Source organism: Coturnix japonica, chromosome 18 (assembly GCF_054131305.1).
Source record: "Coturnix japonica strain WE chromosome 18, WE-NBRP24, whole genome shotgun sequence".
Classification (NCBI taxonomy): domain Eukaryota; kingdom Metazoa; phylum Chordata; class Aves; order Galliformes; family Phasianidae; genus Coturnix; species Coturnix japonica.
The window spans coordinates 2,746,445-2,768,425 of NC_140680.1; the positions used below are offsets into that span (position 1 = coordinate 2,746,445).

The following is a 21,981-nucleotide window of genomic DNA, read 5'->3' on the forward strand; positions in this document are numbered from 1 at the left end:
TTTGAGGACCATTTGTACAGACCCAGAGGAGCTGCAAACACTGCTAAGCTATAAGGACCCCAACCCCAACCCTTAGCTTAGAACACATCAACCATCATAAAATCTATAGGACTACATAAAAAAGCAGCTCTGTTATTTGTATCCCAGATATGATTTTATTCAGAATTTTACAAACAAGCATTTTTCTATAAAAAAAAAAAAACAAAAAACAAAAAAAACCAAACAACAACAGGGTTAAGAAACAATTTAGTTAAGAGTATTTACATTCCCAGAAGAAATTTCCATACATTTCTATATACAAGGCTGTGGCCATTACCAGCGGGTCAAAACACCCCAAAGGCACATATGAGCATCTCGTTGTGCTACCTAAGCTGATTCTGTGTTTTAAGCAAAGGCTTTACAAGTTAAGGTCCTATCCTACAAATACTGCAACACGAACTTAATCACACAGACGGTCCCAACCGCTTCCTCAGGTGCTTGTTGTGCTCACGGTCCCCAGGGAGCTGATAAATGAACCCCTGTGGGTGAGGCCATGAAACACAAGCAGCTGTAAAGAGGTGGGGATAACTCACGTTCATCTCAAGCTCCACAAGATCAGCAATACAGTACCATCATCTCTCAATAGGAAAATCCCCTGGAAGAACAACACTTTCACAACATACTTAAGTGCATAGAGGAAATTAATGCTGAAGTGATACTTCTCATTGGCCTGGCTGTCAGCAATCATCCTGAACCACCTGCTTCTTAACATTTCATCTTTCAAAGATGTTCATGAGAGCACAATTTCCAGAGCCAGGAGAGCTGTATCAGGGAATCACACACTGAATGTGAATATCAGGCTGAAGAAACTGTGGTACTTTCAGAGCTAAGAAACCAAAGTCGTGGGGCTGTGCATCTCTCCCAGGGAGATGAAAGGAATCAAACAGCTGGGAATGAACCCAAGCCAATGCCTTAATGCTGTTTTCCTCACTGCTGATCCTGTGGCGTGCAGTGATGTTCCCTGACCAGAGATCTCAATGGTTGTAATGCATGTTAAGGGCATCACAGCCCTCCTGCATTTCCCAGGTTATAGTTCAGCCAAACCACAGCCCCTCTTTCATATGCAGATTCTGCCCGACCCCTTACAAAGCATCACTCCTCACTTCTTTAAGGATAACAGGAGAGCTTTCACAAAACAAGGCCTTCCACAAGGGGCAGCAGAACAGATTCTGCACTACTAAGCAGCACATTCAATAACCGGGTGCCATCTGATCCTAGCACTAAACCCCACCGTTTGGTACTGAAGGCATCCACAGCCTGTTTGGTGCCCATCTGACCTGCTGCCAGCACTGACATCACCCTTACAGCTGGGTCCATCCCTCCACCCACATCCTGCTTGCCCAGTGATGCTATTAAAACATCCCCCGGGGTTCTTTAGGAAATACTTGACAGCTGGATTCTGACTTCACACCAAAACAAGTTCCCTGTTGCAGAGATAAGCTCGAGGATTAGGGCAGAAGAGGAAAGTAAACAGAGTACCACAGGATGCTGTATTAAATAGATTGATTCTGACTCACTTCTGGATTTTTACAAGATTAGTGAGGAAGAAAACATAAACTTGTGACACAGAGGTTGTCATTGTAGTAGGATTAATCACCACCAGGAAACTCCCCCAATTTAATCATACTAAAAATCCCAAACAAGCACTTAATAAACATTAGAATCATCAAGAACAAAAGCCTGTTGTTGAGACACATGAAGGTGCATAACCTGTATGAAACTGCACCGAATGGGCTTCAGCAGGGATTCCCAATGCCAGGTTCCAGGCAGGCATGCATCTTACACTTCAAGATACCTTCCAAAACGGTTTCCAGGAAAAGATTCATGGGACAGGGCTGTTTGTGTTGGCAAATTCATCACAAGGAAGTTACAGCTGAACATTTGGCCTCAAATTCCTGCGGTGAGGTTTCTCCTGCAGCACAAAAAAGCTGCTTTTCAATGTGCTGGTTCCTATCAGAGACATGGCATAAATCACTTGTGCTGACTTTTAGAGCATATTCTTACAATTGCAATGAGTATTCTGGAAAAGGTGGGGGATGCGACAAATAGAATCATAGACTTGGGGTGCTGGGATGCAACACCATGCAGCCTGCTTGTTTTCATGCACTTTCCTGAAGTTTACTTGCACATATGCTCCATTTTGAAATCACAAGGTGCATTTTAAAGGGCCTTCTACCAACCACAAATAATGTGGAACCTGCCAAAGTTTGGGGATTTCTCTTCCCAGAGGAGCTGACAATGACAATAGCGAGTTTCCCTGTATCACTCTATCACCAACCAGCTCCCTGCTGCACCCAGCAGTCACAGCACTGAGCAAGTAGGTGAGAAGATGCAGGGAAAGCAGTGAAACCCTACAGCTTAAGAAAGCCTGGTTGGCAAGGACAGGGTACAGAGCTGTGCTTAACAAAAGCCTCGGAGCAGCTGATGTTGCATGTTGGCACAGAGCAGCACAATGCTCCAGGGCCAGCAGCCAGAAAGGCCTCACCAGCCCCAAGCAGCACAATTCTGGTTCTGCATATTCAGCCTCTACAAGACAGGACAACACAAAAACAAATGCCACGGGATGAATGCTTTCACTACACACATCCATCACACTGTAATGCAGTGTGAGTTCAGAATGGCACAAATGAGACCACGTGTATGCACACATTTAAACAGACACAGGCAACGGGTGCTGCTGTGACCCAAGGAACAGTCTCAGCAGATTTTCAATGTGATTTTTTAAAAACAATCTTAACATAATTCATATTAACAATGAACAGGAGTGCAGTGAAATAACAGACCTCGCAGCGTTGTACAGTTGGCAGCTGAGAATCAAAGACCAGTGGTCAGAAATGCATTGTAAATATTGATCTCGGGAATTCTCAGCACAGTGGCATGTACTGCTGGTAGTGTGTGCATGTGCATGTATGTGAGTGTGTGCAGGAAGGACAGAACTAGGACAGGAGAATCACTTCCACCAACCACATTGCACAGACTATGGTTTAAAAACCCAAGCAATTCAGACATTCAAGCACTCACCAAAAGGGAGGAAGCTCACACTACCACCACCACCCTCTCCACACACAGGCAAAAACCTTCTGCATCATTTGGAATAAATACAGCCCCAAAGTGGGCCGTGTTCCAGTGTCAGATGTAAACAACACCATCAGAAAGCTGTAGCTGCAATCCAGCATTGGATTCCAGAGGACTCTGTCAGCAAAACCTCAATGCTGTGCCCTGTGCAAGACCATCCTTTCAGCCCACACTGAATCACAACACACCAGGTTAAAACTCATTCTCAAAGATCTTTCTTCGCATCTTTCTGAATCTGCTAGCAAACTCAGCACGTGCAAAGTCACTTGAGTAAGATCAGAGGCATGTTTGCATTGTAATAAATAAGTTTCCTGTCCAAAGACAGAAGTCAAGAAATCAAAAGTAATTAGCAGCTTTTTCTAGCATTTCTAAATTCTTGATGGCCATTAGCTCTGAAGAAGACTCACTGTGGAGTCCAGGTGCTCTGCCAGCCCTTGAGCTCACTTTCAAGTATACACTTACTTCCAAAGGTCTGATCAGATACTGTTCCTTGGTATTAATGCATTAAAACAACTGGCTGAAAAAAAATATATCAGTGAAGGCTACACAGTATTTGTGGTCATATAAAAAGAGAATACATGGAACACAGTGCTTAAATTAATAAATAAGGTTAAAATTGCAGGAAGAAGTGTTGCCACTAGCCCTTTTCTAGAATGAGCGTTAGGAGCAAATCCATTTAACTTGCAGTCCACCAGGAAGAAGGTGTTTCATTAAAAAGAAGTGCTCTTAAAAATCTCTGGATTTTCTTCTTCATCCTTTGAATTCCTTTTGGCACTAGATGCAGGCCTGTATTCTAGTCTGCAAAGAAAGAAACAGGAAAATAGAATAACAGAGCAGACAGAAAGAAGACTGATACTGGGAACCCTATTGGACATTACAGAATCTAAGTTGAACTTTCTGCTGACTTCAGTTGAATGGGTCCTTTTCTAACAGTGGGTAACTGGCTTCACTTGGAGCCATCATGGCAGAAGGCCCAACTCTCAATGCTTCCTTAGGTCAGCTGACCTAAATTGGAAGAATTCAGCAGTACTTGCACTGCTTTAAGAACTTAGGGAGGTAAATTACTTTGTGTCAGTTTGATACTGCAGAATCATTTAAAACACACAGGCTAAAAATGAAGCCCATTTAAATAAGGAAAAAAAGATATCCTACTTTCAACCAGAATTGATACTTCACCATTGTGGGCTGAAAATGTTTTTGTCAGTGAGCTGGTTATTATATCCATAAAATGTCACTATACCTTTAAAAGCAAACATATAAAGCAAAGTCTGTCCTTCCTATCTCTCTCCAGCCTGTATCCCTTCACTGCAAGGGACTTCACTTCAGTCGTGGGAGCCATCTCATATCTCCGTGATCCCAACAAGATCTGCAACTGTACACACAAATCTAATTCCTCATGTTTACTCCTCATGCTACATGCACCATGTATAAGCACCTCAGAGAGGCACCCCAGCAGGCTGATGTCCCAGAAAGTGCCTTCCCCCACCCCCTGTCTTTCCCCAAAACAGCACCCTGTAGATGCCCTTTCCTCCACGTCACCCATACCCACCAGTCCCCCACAAGGCTGCTGCTGGCTGCCCCTCCCTTAGTTTAAAGTTCTGCTTATCGGCTCAGCCATCCTACCAGAAAAGACACTTTGCCTCTCTTAGCGCAGTGCATCCCACCTCCCTCCAGAAAAACGTCCCTTAGACAGTTCTTCATAATTCACTAATCCCTGTTAGAATTCTGACTTTTAACCAGCAGTTTCTGTGGTACACGTGTATATTGGCCCTTACTTGTGCTGTAGCCCTTCCTACTGCCAGAACACTTTAGTGCAAATCAAATACTTCAGCAAAGCTCTACAAATGGGAACAGGCAGAGGCATACGCTTACATTTATAGATAAAACAGATGTATAAAAATCAGAAGGCAATACTTACCCTTTTACCAGCAGCATTTGCTCAATTGTGTCAGGAAGAGGCATACCATAGCTTTCTGGCAGGAAAAGAGTCAGAATTCCTGATAGCACAGTCAGGCTCCCCATCAAGATGTAAGGCAGGTATCTATCATAGGCACCTAGCAGAATGCAACAAAAAGTAGCTTCAGTTTCAAGCCACTGACAATGTTTGTACTTCAGAACAGCTGTTAGTTAAAACAAAATCCCCTCAGTATAGCATCCAAAGCAGCTGGTGCCCCCTGACCTCCACAGTGTCACAACAGATTCTAGACCCACCACGTGGACACAAGCACTGCAGTGCTGGACAGCTGACAGTCTTTGTGGGCACACTCATGATGCCTGTGAGGAGGGGGCTGTTCAAGAATGAGTAGAACTGATTTTGTTTCAGTTTATGTTATACCCTGCAACTGAGTCTTGCACTCAGGTTCAGTTCTGTCCTAAGCCTTGCAGGCAGCACTGAAGCAATGCTTTCCAGCCATCAGTGTCCTCCCAGCACATTCACTTACCAAGATAAGCAAAATAAGGCGAAAGGATGCTGCCAAGCCTGGAGGCCATGGAACTCGCTCCAACTCCCATGTTTCTCACTACTGTTGGGTAGAGCTCAGCCGTGTAAACATAAACCATTGAAAAGGCAGATGTGATCCCAAACTTCCCTAACATCACCAGGAGAATAGATAGGGCACGAATATCTGAAATTAAAATGCAAGAACTTCAACAAAACTCTTGGCAGTTCATGATAGTCAGTAAATTTACTGTGATTGCATAACTCCTGTGTAATTAATTGCATTATCTGGTGTCCGTTTTTCCTGCACATGTGACTGAGTGAGGGCAACTTCTTTGTTTTAAACTAGGACCCAACAATTTCCACTTTCCTCTTGAGGAGGTTTAAAAATAAGTACAACAGGGCAATGACTTCAAAAGGTTTCTCAAGATTCCTGGAGGCAGATCTTTGCTCTTGCAAACAATGTCATACGTCCCCTTTTAATAAACTGAGCAAAGTTAAGCATTTGAAGAAGTTAATTTTACTTTGCTACTCTGGTTTCTCCTTAACTTTTCAAGCTACCAGTCAATTCTACAATGCTGAGCTGACTTTAACCAGGACAGTTGGATTGAAAATTGGAAAAATCAAAACAGATCTTATCAGTTTCCAACTAACTCTGGCAAAAAAAAACGAAGTGCCTCATGCATTACCTATGTCAAATAAACTCATCCTGGTTTGTTTACAAATCAAAGAATAAAGAAGTGCTAAGCAACAAGACTACTCTGCCATTACATTTGACCTCCTCATCAGACTGAGTTTACAACCCTCAGTCTAACCACCCTGAAGATGCATGCTGTTTTGATATCCAATAAATGTTAATTTGACCTCCTCAGATTTGCCACACATTTTAACTATTAACTTTAATGCAGTGCAAGCATCTCTGCTTATCAAAAATACTTCCACATTAACTTTTAAACAGCCCTAACGACAGTCCATAGCAGTCTTTAAGAAGCAAGTTCTGCAGCCTTCAGGTAACCTCCATGAGTTTACTGGAGCACCTTGTCAAAGATCTGAGTTAGGCCAAAACTGGACTACGGCACTGATCCATCCACACCACAAAATCAAGGACCTATCTTTAAAAACATATCTCAATCGTTATATTTTGTGAGCTCCCAGTGCTGGTGCACTGAAGAACCAAGGAAGGATGGCAAAAATAGGAAGCATACATCTATATTTAGTCCCTTCAGGATACTTTTCCTCCACATCTGCCCAGTGCATGGCACTGGACTTCACCTATCACGTGTGTTTGAGATCAACTAATGATTCCATACGTGAAGGCACCAGCTGAATGAAGAGAAGAACACAGCCTCCCAAGAATAACGCAGCAGCCATTGAATACCGTCGGGGGAGATTTCGAAGCAGCAGCCAGGAGATAATGTAGGCTGGAACCTCAATCACTGCTGAGAGGAAGCAGTTCACATAGACATCGCCGTGCAAGTTGGGCGTGTCAAGAGAAAGTCCAAAATAACCAACGGAGATTATCATCCTGAAAGAAGAACATGATCCGTCAGATTGTTCTTTAGAATGCTCTGGGTCGTTACCCTCCCTGCTGAATGAGCTCAGACAAAAGGAGTATGGCATCATAGCAGATCCAAACAACTTGGGGTTTTCTCTACCGTGCCCAAAGTTGGCAGGATACCATTCAAGTTGCATTTGCATGGCTCTGTGCCTGAGTTAACAAGATGAAGTTTAGTGGCTGGGAACAGTGCCATCATAACTGTGTCACTGCCAGGTTGGCACATATGACCAGGGAAAACACACAAGTATCTCTGGAGATAAAATCTACGTTGTTTTGGAGGTACTGGGAAAAGGAGGTTATGCCTCACTAGCAAGCAGCACATGGTAAATAAGGATACTGGCTCAGCACGTGTCCAAGACCTGCACAGAGCACTCAGCACTTCCCTTCCCATTGCATTTATGTTATAGCAGAACCCAGAGCAAAATTACTGCACAGTATTAAGTGCACCACTGACCAAAATTAAGTTCTCTTTTCTTCTCACTTCAAAGGAGAACAACCTTCATGGTTCAATTGCTTAAAATAAACTGCCTGGAATAACAGAGGTAATCCCCCTGTTGGTGTGTATGATGCACCAGTAAAAGCTATTCTCTTCAATAGCAGTTATGTGGGATTTTCAGTGATGCTGTACAACACGGGGCTTTTAGGGGTTATTTTTGTATTAAACAAACAAACAAACCTACTTGTTCTAGCTGGAATTCACTTTTAGTAGCTGTTTGCCTTAGCTTATCACACCAGCAAACCTTGATGAATTACACCTTTTGCAGGGAATTTCAATTCATAACTCAGAATATACCATGGATCTATATATGAAATGTTGCTGTGAACCAGCACAGGATGCTTTACACTTTGGGAAATGATTTAAAAGCAGATTAGGTAACTGACCAACAAGGTAAAACCAGTTTAAAACTAGCCCAAAGCCTCCAAATACTTTTCTGCTGGATTTGCAAGAGCGCTTAAGATATGCAACTAACTTCCACAACGCTGACTCTTTTTTCTCATTGCAAAACTTCATCTACTGCGTGCCCTTCAGCATATGTAACTAAGAACCTACATAAACAGCATGATGCCACTTCAGGCCATCGTTTTTGCCCATACCTCTTTAGAACACTTCAGTGTTCAAAGAGCAGTTCCTTATTGTTTTATTACTTTTGTGTCTACTTATTCCTCAACCACATTTCTGCTTACCACAGAATCACTGACATAATCGTGATAGTGAGGATATTTCGTGTTCTCATTAGATCCAAAATGGTGTATGTCTGTTGGCCCTGGGAACTCCAATCTTGCAGCTGGAAAGAAGCAAACAAAAAGCACAGAACATCAGCATCCCACAAGTGGAACAGTTATGACAATAAGCCCACTGGCTTGGCTTACACATCAGTATTCTGAGTACACGTGGGACCATTCTGATATGCTGTAAAAGCTGAAACAGGTGCCTTGCTTTTAACCAAACATGTATATGGGCACAAGTATCTATAAAAATAGCTGCTCCTTCTTAAAGTCACTTAACGTTTGAGCTGAAATTAGTAAGCGTTTTCTTTGCCTTAGACTCCATAAAGGATTTACAAATTGAAAGACTGAACTCCTTTTGTCAACACTGTGAACACTATGGTGTGTGAAAATGATCACAAAGTAAGACTGTCACTCCAATACAGTGCACCCACTACTTTAAACGCTTCTGAACTCTTTCTGTCTGGCCAACCTTAGCATCCTCTACTTTCTATTAGTACCACTTAAACTCTTTTTCCCCTAGAACATCAGACAGGTTCAGTGGAAGAAGCTGGGAAGAGATAAAAGCAACCATTCATTAAACTTAGTTCCTCATCCGCCTCTCCTCCATCTCAGGTAGGTGATATTTTGCAAGTTATATGTTGGGGACTGTACAGAACCCTTGAGTCTTGTCCCTCAACTGAAAACATGTATTTTCTCCTCCACGTCTCAAAAGCATGAGGTTTATATACCCTCTGCAGCCAAGAGAATATTGTTTCCAAGCAATATTTCGTTCTTAAGACCTGGAAGATAAAATTGCATTTTACTGCTCACGCACTCCAAAGTTCAGTGCATTTGCCTTCATAAAATCTTCATTTTCTCTTAAAGGCAGTTCTTTACACTGGATAGCTTCCAATCAGCCTATGCTTAAGCCTCCCCCCTGCACAAGCTGCAGCAGCTTCTCAGCACACAGTCCTTTCTCTTAAATCACATGACCTTTCCTCTGTGCTTTCCAGTTCTGCCACTCCTTGTTGCCAAGATATCTACAAACAGGAAGCATTAAAAAAAAGAAAGAAAAAAGAGAACCCAAACAAACCACAACAAAACCAGGAACAATGCAAAATTTAGATCAATTATGAAAAAAAAAGAGCCCTGCCAGATAATACAGTCCCTTAGCAGGACAGGGGAGAGCAAAAAACTACAAGGGAAGGGAAGGCAAAGTGATTTGGAATGAAACTCGTCATCCAAACCTGTTTATTCAGCCAATTCAGCCAACCAGGCCCTGCTGATGTTCCATGGAACATTTGTGAACAGTCACCTGCTGAATCTGAACTGGTTTTGAAATCCAAATTGGTTTTGAAACCTCAGAGTCTAATCATTTCAGAGGAATACTCCATGGCAGCAGCCCTGTGAGCTTCTCCGTTCCAGCTGCACAGTGCCTCAGGGCCAGCCTGTTTCTGAGAATCCTGCTGCAGCATAAACATGTTTCCTAAGACCTCAGGGGAAAGATGCCAACCTTCTTCAGAAAGCACACAGATAAACAGACCGCAGCTGAAGAAAGGCTTTGCACAAGTGACTGTGTCACAACTTATTTAAAACAATAAAAATGAAGAAGAAAAAAAGATGGTTGGGAGTTCTGCAGCTAAACAAACACCTGCTAATCTAGTTCCTTTTTCTTTGAGTCATCAACTGTGTTTCTGGAGGTTGATGTCCCAGGATTTTTATCTCTGTGATCAGAAATATCCACCCCCCTCTCTGGGGAAATGTGAAGCATTTTGCTGCTCAGAGATGGGGAACAGATCAGTATTTCTAAGAACAGAAAATGGAGGCATTCCAGGGATGATGACCTTACCCGAATGTTGAAGCCAGAGCTCATTTTCTGTTGTCTTGCTGGCACAGGGCAAGTTTTCAAGCTTAAAGCAAGCCAAATGAAGCCTTTTCAGCCTCAATAGCAACACCTCTGAGTTTAACGACTAAACATTTGGCTCAGAGAGCCTTTGTGAATCAAGTAAATACACAAGAATAGAAGTAATCAATTTTCTTATCAACAACTAGACAGTCTAGTGTCAGTGGGAATACAGCTGAGCAACTGTGCCCAAATAGATGCCTAGACAGGTGCCCATTCCCCTGGATTATGCAAATGATTTGTCTGTCTGGCCTGTGAATAAATGAATGTAGAACTCATTCTACAGCTTAAGGACACCAAAAGGTACTTGAAGGAAACAAGCAGTTCTACTGCTAATTACTCCAGTTCAAGGATGCTCAAGTCTTTATCTCCTCTATGTGGTAGAAGTTGAACTTGAAGATCAACATTTATAGTGCCAAGCATAAAATGCAGAACGTAAGCATTATCTATATCCAACCACTCAGAATCAGGTATTTCTGTCCAAAAAGATCAGAAACTGGAGGAAAAACAAAGACTGAGATGAGGAGACTTTGAGTTCCCTGTTAGGTGCCACATGGCCAGGTCTCAGATGCCTGGAAGACCTAAAGAAACCTTTTGCCAGCTGCCTGGGCTAAGGAGATCCACTGTATTTATCACTGTGATAAACTAGACTTCCTGCTAACTTGCTGGCTTCATCTGGGACGCATTCAGACCACAAAGCAACATGCAAACCAAATTAACTACATTCTCTTCCTAAAATGTGGTTTAAATAGAAAATAAAGCTGTTAACCATATTCAAAAAGCTGTTTTCATTTGAATGTTGCATGGAATTGGGACAGTAAGGGCTTTTCAAACCTTAACAAACAGTGAAAGGGTATTTTGCTTTAAAGCTTTTCTGGCAAAAGATAAACTTGTAACCATTTCAGAAGTGCATGATACAGTGGCAGTCAAAACTCGAAATTAATTGCTTTCCATAGATAACTAGCAAGCCCAGCAAACAACCACACTGTGAAGTGAATCTTACCTCACTAGGGTCAAAGATAACATCTGGGGCTGTAACCTTATTAATTTTTGCAGCCTTTCGGATGATGTCTTCTGCTTCTTGAAACCGTCCCCGAGAGATCAGCCATCGTGGAGACTCCGGAATGATCCTGTAAGAAAGATTCAGAATTATATGCCAGTATTTCCAAAGAACTCACTGCTTCAGACACCAACATGTGTTGTTCCAGGCACAAAGACCTGACAAAACTTGACACATCTTGTAGAAATTAAAAGCTAAGACAACAGAAATCAGGTTCACAAGAGCTGACTTGTAGGCTGAAGAACAGACTAAAATGTGTCAGTGTATTGTAACAGTACAAAGAGCTGAGGAATGATTCAGGGGAAAAAAGAAAGAAGAAAAAATAACAGAAATTTTCAGTGTACGGGGAAAAAAATGGCTTAATGAAAGAAATTCAGAAATGTGAATACAGAAGCAGCATTCTGTAAATGAAGAGGCACCTGCATAGCGACTAAGGCATAAAAAATCCTTACTTGACTTGGCTGTATGTGACAGTGTTTACAGAAAGTGAAATCTATGGAGGTATTTCAGCTTCACTAAGAGAAGCCAGATGCGATCACATTCTTTTTATGCGTAAGTGAAGAAACACCACCACCATGTGGCTGACTTCAACTTCACAAGTTCACATCACTGGAAAGCAGCATTTCATTAACTAAGGCAGGAAGTACTGAGGTTGCACAGTAGTGCAAGTACTGCTCTACAGCTACAGCTTGTCAGATCTGTCATCATGTCACTTTCCAAAATAGCTGCTTTTTCATTCTGCCTTTAGGCCTTCCGTAACACTTAACTGGTGCTACTTGGTACAGAAGGATAAAGTTTTTTTTTGTTTTTATTTTTCTTCCCCTTTTTCATGTACGATCACTTAATTTTCCAGAACTCTCAAGGAAAATGGAGACTAACTTCTTCAGGCATAAGTCAGACAGAGATTACTCACAAAGCTGCAGACTTAAGTCTAAAGGATTGGGAACAGCAAAGGATACAGTGGCCACTATTCTGACTGTTCCTGAGTTTCAGTGCTAAAGCCTGGCTAACACCTGGCTCTTAAAAACCCATTGACAGGACTTCTAAAGTCTAAAGTCTTCTGTTTTCATTATACTCACCACCACAGTGGGATGAAGAGCAGCCCAGGTAAAGTAAGTGCCAGCAGCAGCGTCCTCCAGTCCCTGATGAAATAGGCAAACAGTGGCAGCAACATGTAGCCAAAGGCATAAAAGATGCAAACACCCAACGTGCAGAATAGCAGACGAGTGGATTTACCAAGAATTTCTGTGCCTGTTCAGAACAAGAGCAAAGGTTATTCTTTTAACATAATAGCAACCACAAATAACTGGCTTTGAGACATACTCCATGGGGCAGTACAGAACACAGCCATGCAGTACTGGAGGCACAACAGACCTGCCTCATGTGATGATCTTGCATCAACCCAGTAATTATAAGTATGAAAAGTAACTAATCAGACCATATAGCATTTCTTTAGCTAGAAGTAGCCAACTCTTCTGTATTTTTGTGTTTTTATTATCTACTGTACCTGAGGACTAATAACCATCTGATATACTAGTACTTAACTTCAGCTTGATCTCCACAGGGTCTCCTGCAGCTTATGGAGAGACTAGCTTCTTTAAAGCTTAATTCAGAGATGCCTAGATTAGACCCTGACCCATAAAACCTTCTAGAATTCTCTACTTCTCTATTAACTGAAACACTTGAGTCCTCTGGTAACCCATTAAATTAATTCAGACTTCATTACTATCAACTGGAAGCTTCCAAAGATAGCATGAGTCATCCACATGTGATGAGGACAAACTCTTAAGAACATTTCTTGACAAAACAAACCAGCCCTAAGCAGGAAAGCACACAAGACAACAGACAGCATTCTGTGCCCAGCAGGACTTCCATACCAAGAACAAACGCAGCCACATAGTTTGAGATCTGTCCCATGCCGACTAGCAAAAAGAACGCAGAAAACATCTCCCAGCTGGTAGAGAAGACCTGAACGAAGCTGAAGATGGTCTGCATTGCCAGAGTTGAGAACAGCACACTCTTCCTGCCAAATCTTCCATGGATTAGATGAAAAGGAAAAAAAAAAAGAACAGCATGAATTAAATCTTCAGAAAGAAATGACTCATGTGTATCCTTAGAAATATGACATCTGCAAGAAGCAAAGATTCAGGAAACAGCACATGCACAACTACTCTAAATACATGAAGAGATCCACACAACACGAGAAAATAATATTCCAAGGGTCACAGCCAAGTCACCTTCAGGTATGTGCTGAAACACCATTCATTCATTTCAGACAGCGAGCAGGAAGGCAACTCGCTGTCAGCAACATTACTTACAATGTAAAAGCAATAATAGATGCTCCACCTCCACACAGCAAACAGTTCATAGATCAGTATATTAAAAAACCATAACAAGGAAAACTTTTGTAAGAAGCAAAGCATCTCTTCCTTACACCTTCTGGCATAAAACCAATTTGCTGCAGAAGTGATTACTCTGAAAAAATAAAGTGGTAAATATAACCCCTACCAGCGATCCCTGTGACATCCTGGTTCAAGTTAGGACATGTGCTCTATATGCTTTGTGTATATTCAGATTGGACAGTCACAGAATTAGGACATGTTAATGGTCACAGAAAACATTTGTGCCAAACTTCACATGCACGAACTGCTTGCAAAACACATCAAAGACCAGTGGTTCTGGTGCATATACTTTACTTGTCTGAGAGCTGTCCCGATATGAACGATCCAAGCAGCACGCCCACAAAAAACAGGGAGGTACTCATGGGCCCCTTCCAGTCATTGTCACACACGAGATTCCACTGCAAGGAGAAAGAACATGAAAGGCTTTAAATCAACAGCATTTCCCCTCCCTCCTTCTGAGCAGGTTGGCTGAGCCTGAGGAAAATGTGCTCCCTGGACAGACAGCTTCCACAAAAGAAAACAATAACCAACTTAAAGCACAGACATAGCTTGAGAAAATTAGCACCATACAATGCTGCTCAACAGAGGCCAAATACACCAGCTCCAATCCCTCTTCAGATCACCCATCTGAGGCCACACTACCACCACCACCTCGGGTGTAGATTCCTGTGGTTTTCTTTACACAGTCAATGGCTGACACTTATGGTTCTACCCCTGTGAATGCAAGTGAAAGTCACTCCCAATTTCATCGTATTCTCCATTCAGCTCACTTTGAATCCTGCCGGGTTTGCAAGGCATCACTACAAACCCCAGATCTTCTTTTCCTGCATATGGTGAACCCTTGCATTAAAACCTCACATTTCTAAGTTAAGAGAAATTGAACTACGTAGAGAGAAGTTCCTCCTCTTTTATTACACTTTCATGTGGTTTCCAGAGACTTCACTGCTCACCAGGGACCTGACTGCAAAGTGTGGGTCTGCGCCAGGACCTGCAGAGCCCAGCAGATCTCAATTCTCCAGGGAAGCATCACTCACAACCTTCAGAACACACGCTGAAATAAATACAAGCCAAGCAAAACACCATCTTCAAAATGAAAATACACGGTGGCAAAAACAGGAAGGAAAAAAAAGATACCTATTAAATGAAGACTGCAACAGTTTGCAACCCTCTTACCCGCAACAGTTTCACCTTTTGGAAATAGCATTTGTGTTACTTTGTTATCTCTATCAACTGTTACGGAAAGAGTCTTCATCTTGTTTTGGTCATTAAGGGAGTGAAAAAAAAGTACGTAAATATTGGTAAATACCAGAAGAAAGCACAGAGCAGCAGGGATGCACCTCACCCCCCCTCAGTGCTGGGCTCTGCCTGCAGCTGCTGCCCCTCAGGTCCTGAGCACAGCAGTGGAATTTGGAGGCCACCGACCCTTGTGACACAAGGCCAGGCCCTGCTGACTGCTGCCCTCCAAACAGCTCCCACAGGGCCCCACGTGATGCGTCAGTGATGGAAACTGGGCGAGTTTTCATTTCATGCTAAAAAGGTTGAAATGAAAATACTGACACTGATCCCAATGACTCCTTCCTTCCCACCCCAAGTTACAAACAGTTCAGTTCTGTGGGTTCCACCTGGTTGCTTTTAAAGTACTTCTGGAACAGAGGACAGCTCTCAGAAATAGGATTTGAATTTTGGGTGGCCCCGTGCAGAGCCAGGGAGTGGATGTGATGATCCCTTTGGATCCCTTCCAACCACAATAATCCATGATTATTAATAAGTAGATTAAAAACTGTGATTTAACATGTATATGATTAAATACGCATTCATCCAACAAACACTGCGTTATAGATGGAAGAACACTTGAGTGATGCCTGCTCACACAGCCTATGGCAGCCAAGAACCTCTGGCAAAGCCAACAGTGCCTTGGGAATACACAGTGAATGGTCACCACCGCATTCATACAGAACAGAGGCTTCTGTGATTATCGTATGCCTTTACGTGATGGTGAATCAAGCTCCACTCCCAGCAGAAATCCTGCACTGACACAGATTCACTCCAAGAATCCTTTCTGCCAGCTGCTGGAACCAGACATGAAGCTCAACGATTACAGAGTCCTGTTATTAAACAAGTCCTTACTATCCAGCTGAACCCTGTGCTTGAGAATGAGATGTCCCCTTCCAGCTGTCCCCCACTCTGCAGCTCAGCACAAGCCTGCACCACACTTGGTTTGCTGGACACCAGCATGTTGTGCCCAATAACAAACATTTCCTGTGAATACTGAGATAAAGACACTGCTTGGAAAAGTTCATGGTTATGAAATGTGTTACGCTGCCATGACAGGTGGAACCACACTGGTCCTTCAGATGCTGCCCTAATTACTATCTTGTTTTTTGTCTCCACTCTATTTACACAATTACAGCATCTGTTACGATGAAGAGCACTTGGACCAGGCACTGAAGAGAACTTCAGTGTTGGGTTTCCAAGGGAAAACTATGTTGGTTGTGCAATATCACTTAATTATAGCCCAAACCTCCACGTGTACAACTATCAGAACAGGCAGATTTTCAGGTCCGTTACCTCTCACCCCAGTCAGTAAATGAATGAAGCCCTCAGCTTTTTAATGAGTCACCAGACAGGTCTACATTGTTCATATTGATGATGGCATCAGTCCTCCAGAACCACTCTGCAGCCGTACCCTTCCCTGAACTGCACATTGACCAAGAAAGTCACTGAAGCATTTTAGTTGGAAGGCCAGAGAGGATCCCAAGAGCAGTTACTGATTGATTCCTGCTGCTGGCAGGGCTGTTTGGACACAGCGCGCTGTGACCCAGTGCTCTAAAAATCATGTGCTATTTTCATTTCCTGGTATCCCTTGAGTAAGCAAAGCCTTTGCCCCAGAGGCTCAGATAAGGCACACCTCAGCAAGGTGCCGTGGCTCCAAACAGGACAAGAATATGTTTCAACCTCATTCCAAAGAGCAGCTACTGATCCTGAAAAGCGTCAGCTCCTCCACACTGCTACCCACTGCTCATGTCATGGCACAGAGTTTTCTCACAATTATTATTTTAACTTTGGAAGAGGATATAATCTGCTGTGATTTAAGCTTATCTTCTTACTCAGAGTGCAGTACTTTGGGCTGTAAATACTTCCTGCAGAGCTCACTGGGTCAAGGCAATGTCTTCAGGAGCAGCCTTATACCTGCAACAATGAGCTGAGAGCCAAAGCAATCTCACACGTGCCTCCACAATCACGACAAAATCCAGACTCTGAGACAAAACATTTGAGTTCTGCAGAGAACGGGGCAGTGGTGTAAATAAAGGCATCAAACTAAAGCTGCAGGGCAAGTACTGGCCACAAATGCAGCTGATGACATTGCCACATCCTATATAAAAAAGGTACTTCTTCCAAGCTCTCTGTGCACTTCAAAGCCACACAGAGGTAAAGGTTATCTACTTTTTCTATGTATAGATACTGTACCCGTTGTGCTTGCAGAACATCAGCTGCCTTGGAAGAAGAGCTGGCACCTCATGAGTTCTGACATGAAACCATGCAGTGCTCCACACAGACACTGATGCAGATGCCTCATTCTGTGCAACTTTCACTGGCATTTTGCCACCTCTTCCAAGGAGATATAACAGAACTAACAAACTAACCACTAAATAGCAATACAACAACAATATTTAAGCATAAAATCCACCCACTATTTGGCGACATACCATAACACGGCAATTGCAAGTCTGAACATCGGGGAACTCCACAACATGTCCAAAGTCCTCGCAATTACAGCATCACAGCAAACAGATACAAACTGCCACCAAATACCTTTGGAGAGTTATAGAAATAATCACAAAGTCAACAACATAATTCAGGATCAACTGTGCTTCCCGATACCGGTAACCAGAACCCTACACAAAGAACTACAACAAACACCAAGACCTTTGAGGGCTGTGCACAGCTATGTTTGCACGTATGACAGTAGAAGTGGGATAGGCTCATGTGCTAATATTTGCTTTTTAAAATATCAACATTTTTAGTAAGTTTTGAAGCAAATCCAGCATTACACACCCTCCCACCAACTGCTTCCCTCTGTAAAGCAAGGCAGGTTTTTAGAAAGCCCCTGGGCCCATCTCACAATGGAGTACTTACAGCCATCTATTCAGAATATGGTCTCTATCATACTCATGTAAATGTTCTCCATTTAGCTGAGAGTGCTGAGCGTTATTAAACAACTTTTCCTCTGAAAATCCATTCAGATGTCCAAGTTATTGAGTGGTTTTAGATGTTCTTTCACAGCTTTCACCCTATTTCTTCCCTTGTAGTTATTTTAAACCAGTGCATTTTTAAAGCATTTCAGTACAGCTGCCATTCACATCCACTTAGGAGCTGGAAATGAGACATCCCTCCTTCAGACAAGACTACTAACACTCACATTTTGCACCCACGAATTGGTTACAGCTTGTTAGTACTTATCTATTCATATTCACATTCATAGCTGGGGCAGCTCCGAGATGGAGAAACTGTTGATATCAATCTCAGCCAGAAAAACAGTCAGTATTACCCTGCAGCAGTAAAGAGGACGTGCTGTTTGTAATGGACAAGAACCAAAGGAAATTAGGGTGCGACTTCCTGCACAGGAAGACCTTGTAGATGTGAACAATGGGGCCAGCAGTGCTGAACCTGGCTCACCTGACTTTGTTTCATGCCTCTGCTGCTGGCTCCCGGACCAGGGAAGCTTGTGGAAGTTAAGACCCTTGTCATAGGCCTGCTTTTACTTAACAACACGGCCTTCCTTGTGTCCAACAGAAAGAGAACAGCAAAACTTTAGTTACACAGAACAGCTATGGGGCCTGTTCATGTAACTCCAGGTGTCACCACTGCCCGGTGGTCTGGCATCGCTTATTCAAGGGTCTGCCAGCACAGCAGGACTAGAATCCCTTGGTGTAATGGAAAACTCAGGGCTGTCATATGTGCATGGAAGCTTTCTCTCCCTGTGTGTTCATAAAGCATCCAGAGCCTCGGCATCACAGCAGGCTTCAGGGTGCTGCAATAACTCCACAATGAGCATTCTTCCTTTGCAAAAACAGCCACCGACACACATTAAGGCTACAAAAGGCATGAAACATGCATTTCTGGAGCACAAAAGATGCACTGAGCTGATTTTGCATGAACAATACCACATGTTTGTAAAATGGAAAATGAATGCATACACAAAACTCTTTATCTATTTAAGTATCAGTATACAAGAAACATTCCCATATGGGAGTACATAAGAATTCTCACAAACTGTTTTCATCATCAAATGTATACTAATGATGTGATTCCTCTATGCTATTAATGCCCTAAGTCACTGCTCAGTTCGATCCCACAGCAGATACCAGGCATTCACACACAGGACTGGGAGAGGAAGTTGGACTTTCCCCTGAATTACCCTATATGATATTACACACAAACTCTTCTGATTACATTCTCTTTTGTTTTTTAATGGGACTCAGGGAGGAACGGTTACTTTGACTAAAGCAATGCTTTCCTTATGCCTCGTGATACAGCCTATCCAAAAGCAAAGGAGGAAAAAGGGATTTTGCTCCGGAGGAACAGGTTAAATAGGGCAGACCGGCTACCGTTGTGCTGTATGTCTGCTGGGAAAAAGGGAAGCCTATCGTCACATGAGACAGAGCTGAATGTGTTACGTCTCCCGTGCAGAGCAGAAACAGAGCGGAGGGTTTTCCCTGGAGTCAGGAGAGATTTGTAGAAAAACCTTTCTTAAAAAATGCCCCATCCCCCTCCCCGTGTCAGCTCCTGAAATGTGGGACAAAGGTCCTCATGATTATTCAACGAGTTGGAGATATGCAACCAAACACAGCATTAGTCAACCATGAAAACAGCAACACCAAGCCAGCAAATTAAACACGTTGAACAGAGAAAACCTGCAAGTGTGTGAAAGGCCACAGCTCTTGCAAAACTGGCTCCAAGGCGTTAATATTAAAGGGAGAATAAAATACTGCCTTGGTGCATGAAGTCTGGGCAACCACACGCTGCCTCCCCCAGACACAAAACTCCTGCCTAACTGTGCAGAGCTGCTGCAGTCGTAGCTGAACATCAGCAGCTCCTTCTCCTTAGGGATCTCACAGCTTCTGGAAGATGCGCTGACAGTTCAGACACTGTAACTTGCACTGAGTCAAAGCTGGGAGAAAAATGTGCCGACAAACCACGCTTCAACCAGGACAGCCACTGTAGTACTGGGGCACTCAAGACAAAACCAGCACATTCACCTGCAAAATGCTGTATTACAGAGGATGCCAACCACCTTAAGCTGTCCTGAGAGCACATCGGCCCTTCATAGCCATACATTGCACTGATGACCAGGTACTAGTTTTACTCTTTGTGAAGAAAGCAGTTCTTTAAGAAACAGGTGAGGCAACACCTTGTGGCAGCTACCCAAGCCCTAAGGTCTGTGCATGTTCAAAGGAAGCTTTCACAATTCACATTTTGCCATGCCCATGCTCCCCTGTGCTAACAGGGCATCTCTCCCACGGTCTCTTCTTCACTTCGTTCCTTCACCAGAGATGGATTTCAGTGCTCAGAGCTGTGAGCAGGCACAAACATCCATCTCTGTTTGGCAGAGCAAAGAACAAAGGCCACTGGGCAGAAAACATTGCTACAGTTCTGCAAAGGTTGCTCACATGTACAGACAGGAAATTGAATGGTACAAATGGTTAACAAGCCTTCTGAAAAGTCCTATCTGCAGTTTGGAACCCAAATAGTTCTTTGTGTCTTAAGGCAACCAGTGCCTGTGGGTCTGTGCAGCTTGCACCTGACACAAGGACAAGCAGCACAGCCTCAGCCTCACTGGCTGCTTGGGTCTGAAGCTCTGCTGGCAGGACACAGCTGAGCTGAACAGGGACAGCAGGTGTCAGGCTGATAGGCAGCAAATTCTGGGTCCTGTGTGGCACAGCACAGAACAGGACTCCCCTGCTGCATCCAACTGCCGCACCTGCAGGATGACTTCTGCCTCCTTTATAAAGAAAATAAACCAACCCCTTTTGATGTGTGAGTTCAAAGAGACATCCTTGAACCACCAACAATAAAGCCAACTGAGCCCGTTGTTCCCGGGCCGATCCTTGTTCCCCAAGGTCCTCCAGCAGATACCTGCTGAATTGCAGGCATTGTATACAGGCCACACGAGCTGAGACACTGCAGTTTGAGACCGCTTTTACGAGTGGAGTTAAACAGAAGAGATTAGCTTAGATCTCAAACTAAATGCAGCATGCCAGATATAAAGCAGGAGCACTCAGGGCCACCGAGAGTGGCCCGGGACAGCAGTGCTGAGATCCACACACACTCCCTTGGCAGCACAGCGCGGACGGCGTGTCCTGCCGGCAGCTCCTGGCTGACACACGGGCTCTGCAGGTGGAACCCACCAAACGAGCCTGACCGCGGGCTCAGCTTGAAGCCCCGCTGCTCCCCTCACCTCGGTGACGATGGTGGAGTGGTACACATCGCGGCTGTACTCCCAGCCGTCCAGGCACGGCTCCTGCTCCAGCTCCGCCAGCTGCACGTCGGAGCCGGGCCGCAGCCCCAGCGCCGACAGGTTGGCGAGCACGGCCAGGCGGTAGCGGCGGCAGCGGCTCGGCCCCGTCAGTCCGCCGCGCAGCTCCAGCGGGATGCTGGCGTTCCGCCACTCCTCGCTCAGGTTGGCTCCGGGGGGCACAGCGCAGCGGTGCTCGGGGGTACCGGCCAGGAAGACGATGGACAGCCCGTTGAAGCCGTTGGGGATGATGCTGGCGCTGAGCAGGAAGAAGACGAGGCGCTGGAAGCGGCCCCACTCGCCCAGGAAGGCGGTCACCTCCTCGTAGTCCCGCATGGCGCAGCCCAACGGCGCCCGCCGCTACCGACGGGCAGGAAACGGCCGGCCCCGAGCCGCCCAGCCGCCGGCCGAGCTCTTTGCCATGGGCCGGGCCTCGCCGGCGGGGGAGCGGCCGGGGGTGTGGTCAGCGGGCTCAGGGCTCTCAGGTGGGGCCGGGCGCTGCGGCCCGGCCCGGCCCGGATCAACCCGGCCGGCAGCTCCCGGCGTGCACTGCGGGCGGCACGGGGGCGCGGCGGAGGCTCGGCGGGGAGTAGGGCGGGATGGGCCGGGATGAACGAGAACGGGGGTCTGAGCCGAATGTGGGCTGATGTGTGCCTGTTTCCAGTCACTACATAGGGAGCTACAGCTACTGAGCAGCACAGTCTGCTTTCCCCTGCTGCCTTTACCCCGATGTGCCGCTCAGTCCCCACTCCCAAGGGAACACAGGGTGGAAATATGCTGGT

General features: G+C 44.5%; 1 protein-coding gene across 3 annotated transcripts; it reads right to left on the minus strand.

Annotated features, from left to right (window-relative positions):
* Positions 1–135: 135 nt before the first annotated feature.
* LOC107320080 (organic cation/carnitine transporter 2-like) lies at positions 136–21,752 on the minus strand. Of its 3 annotated transcripts, XR_001558129.3 has the most exons (11): positions 21,143–21,750; positions 13,978–14,081; positions 13,159–13,313; positions 12,361–12,532; positions 11,225–11,351; positions 8,295–8,395; positions 6,862–7,076; positions 5,556–5,738; positions 5,033–5,168; positions 4,355–4,486; positions 136–3,912 (listed from the first exon to the last, which is right to left on the minus strand). XR_001558129.3 is itself a non-coding variant. In XM_015875573.3 (10 exons), the coding sequence occupies exons 1-10, from the start codon at positions 21,533–21,535 to the stop codon at positions 3,825–3,827; spliced, it is 1,674 nt and encodes a 557-aa protein (XP_015731059.1). In that variant the 5' UTR covers positions 21,536–21,752; the 3' UTR covers positions 136–3,824. The 3 variants fall into 3 exon arrangements, 1 of the variants encoding a protein (XP_015731059.1); XR_014935404.1 differs by lacking the exon at positions 4,355–4,486 and having other exon boundaries at positions 6,930–7,076; XM_015875573.3 differs by lacking the exon at positions 4,355–4,486 and having other exon boundaries at positions 21,143–21,752.
* Positions 21,753–21,981: the final 229 nt, after the last annotated feature.

Excerpts from the sequence above, each read along its gene's own strand:
- LOC107320080 (XM_015875573.3), bottom strand. The coding sequence starts at position 21,535 with ATGCGGGACTACGAGGAGGTGACCGCCTTCCTGGGCGAGTGGGGCCGC. Across the intron at positions 12,533-13,158 it reads TGTGGCTGCGTTTGTTCTTG|GCACAGAAATTCTTGGTAAA; the intron begins GTATGGAAGTCC and ends TGTTCTGAACAG. Across the intron at positions 5,739-6,861 it reads CATTCAGCTGGTGCCTTCAC|ATATTCGTGCCCTATCTATT; the intron begins GTATGGAATCAT and ends TTTTAATTTCAG.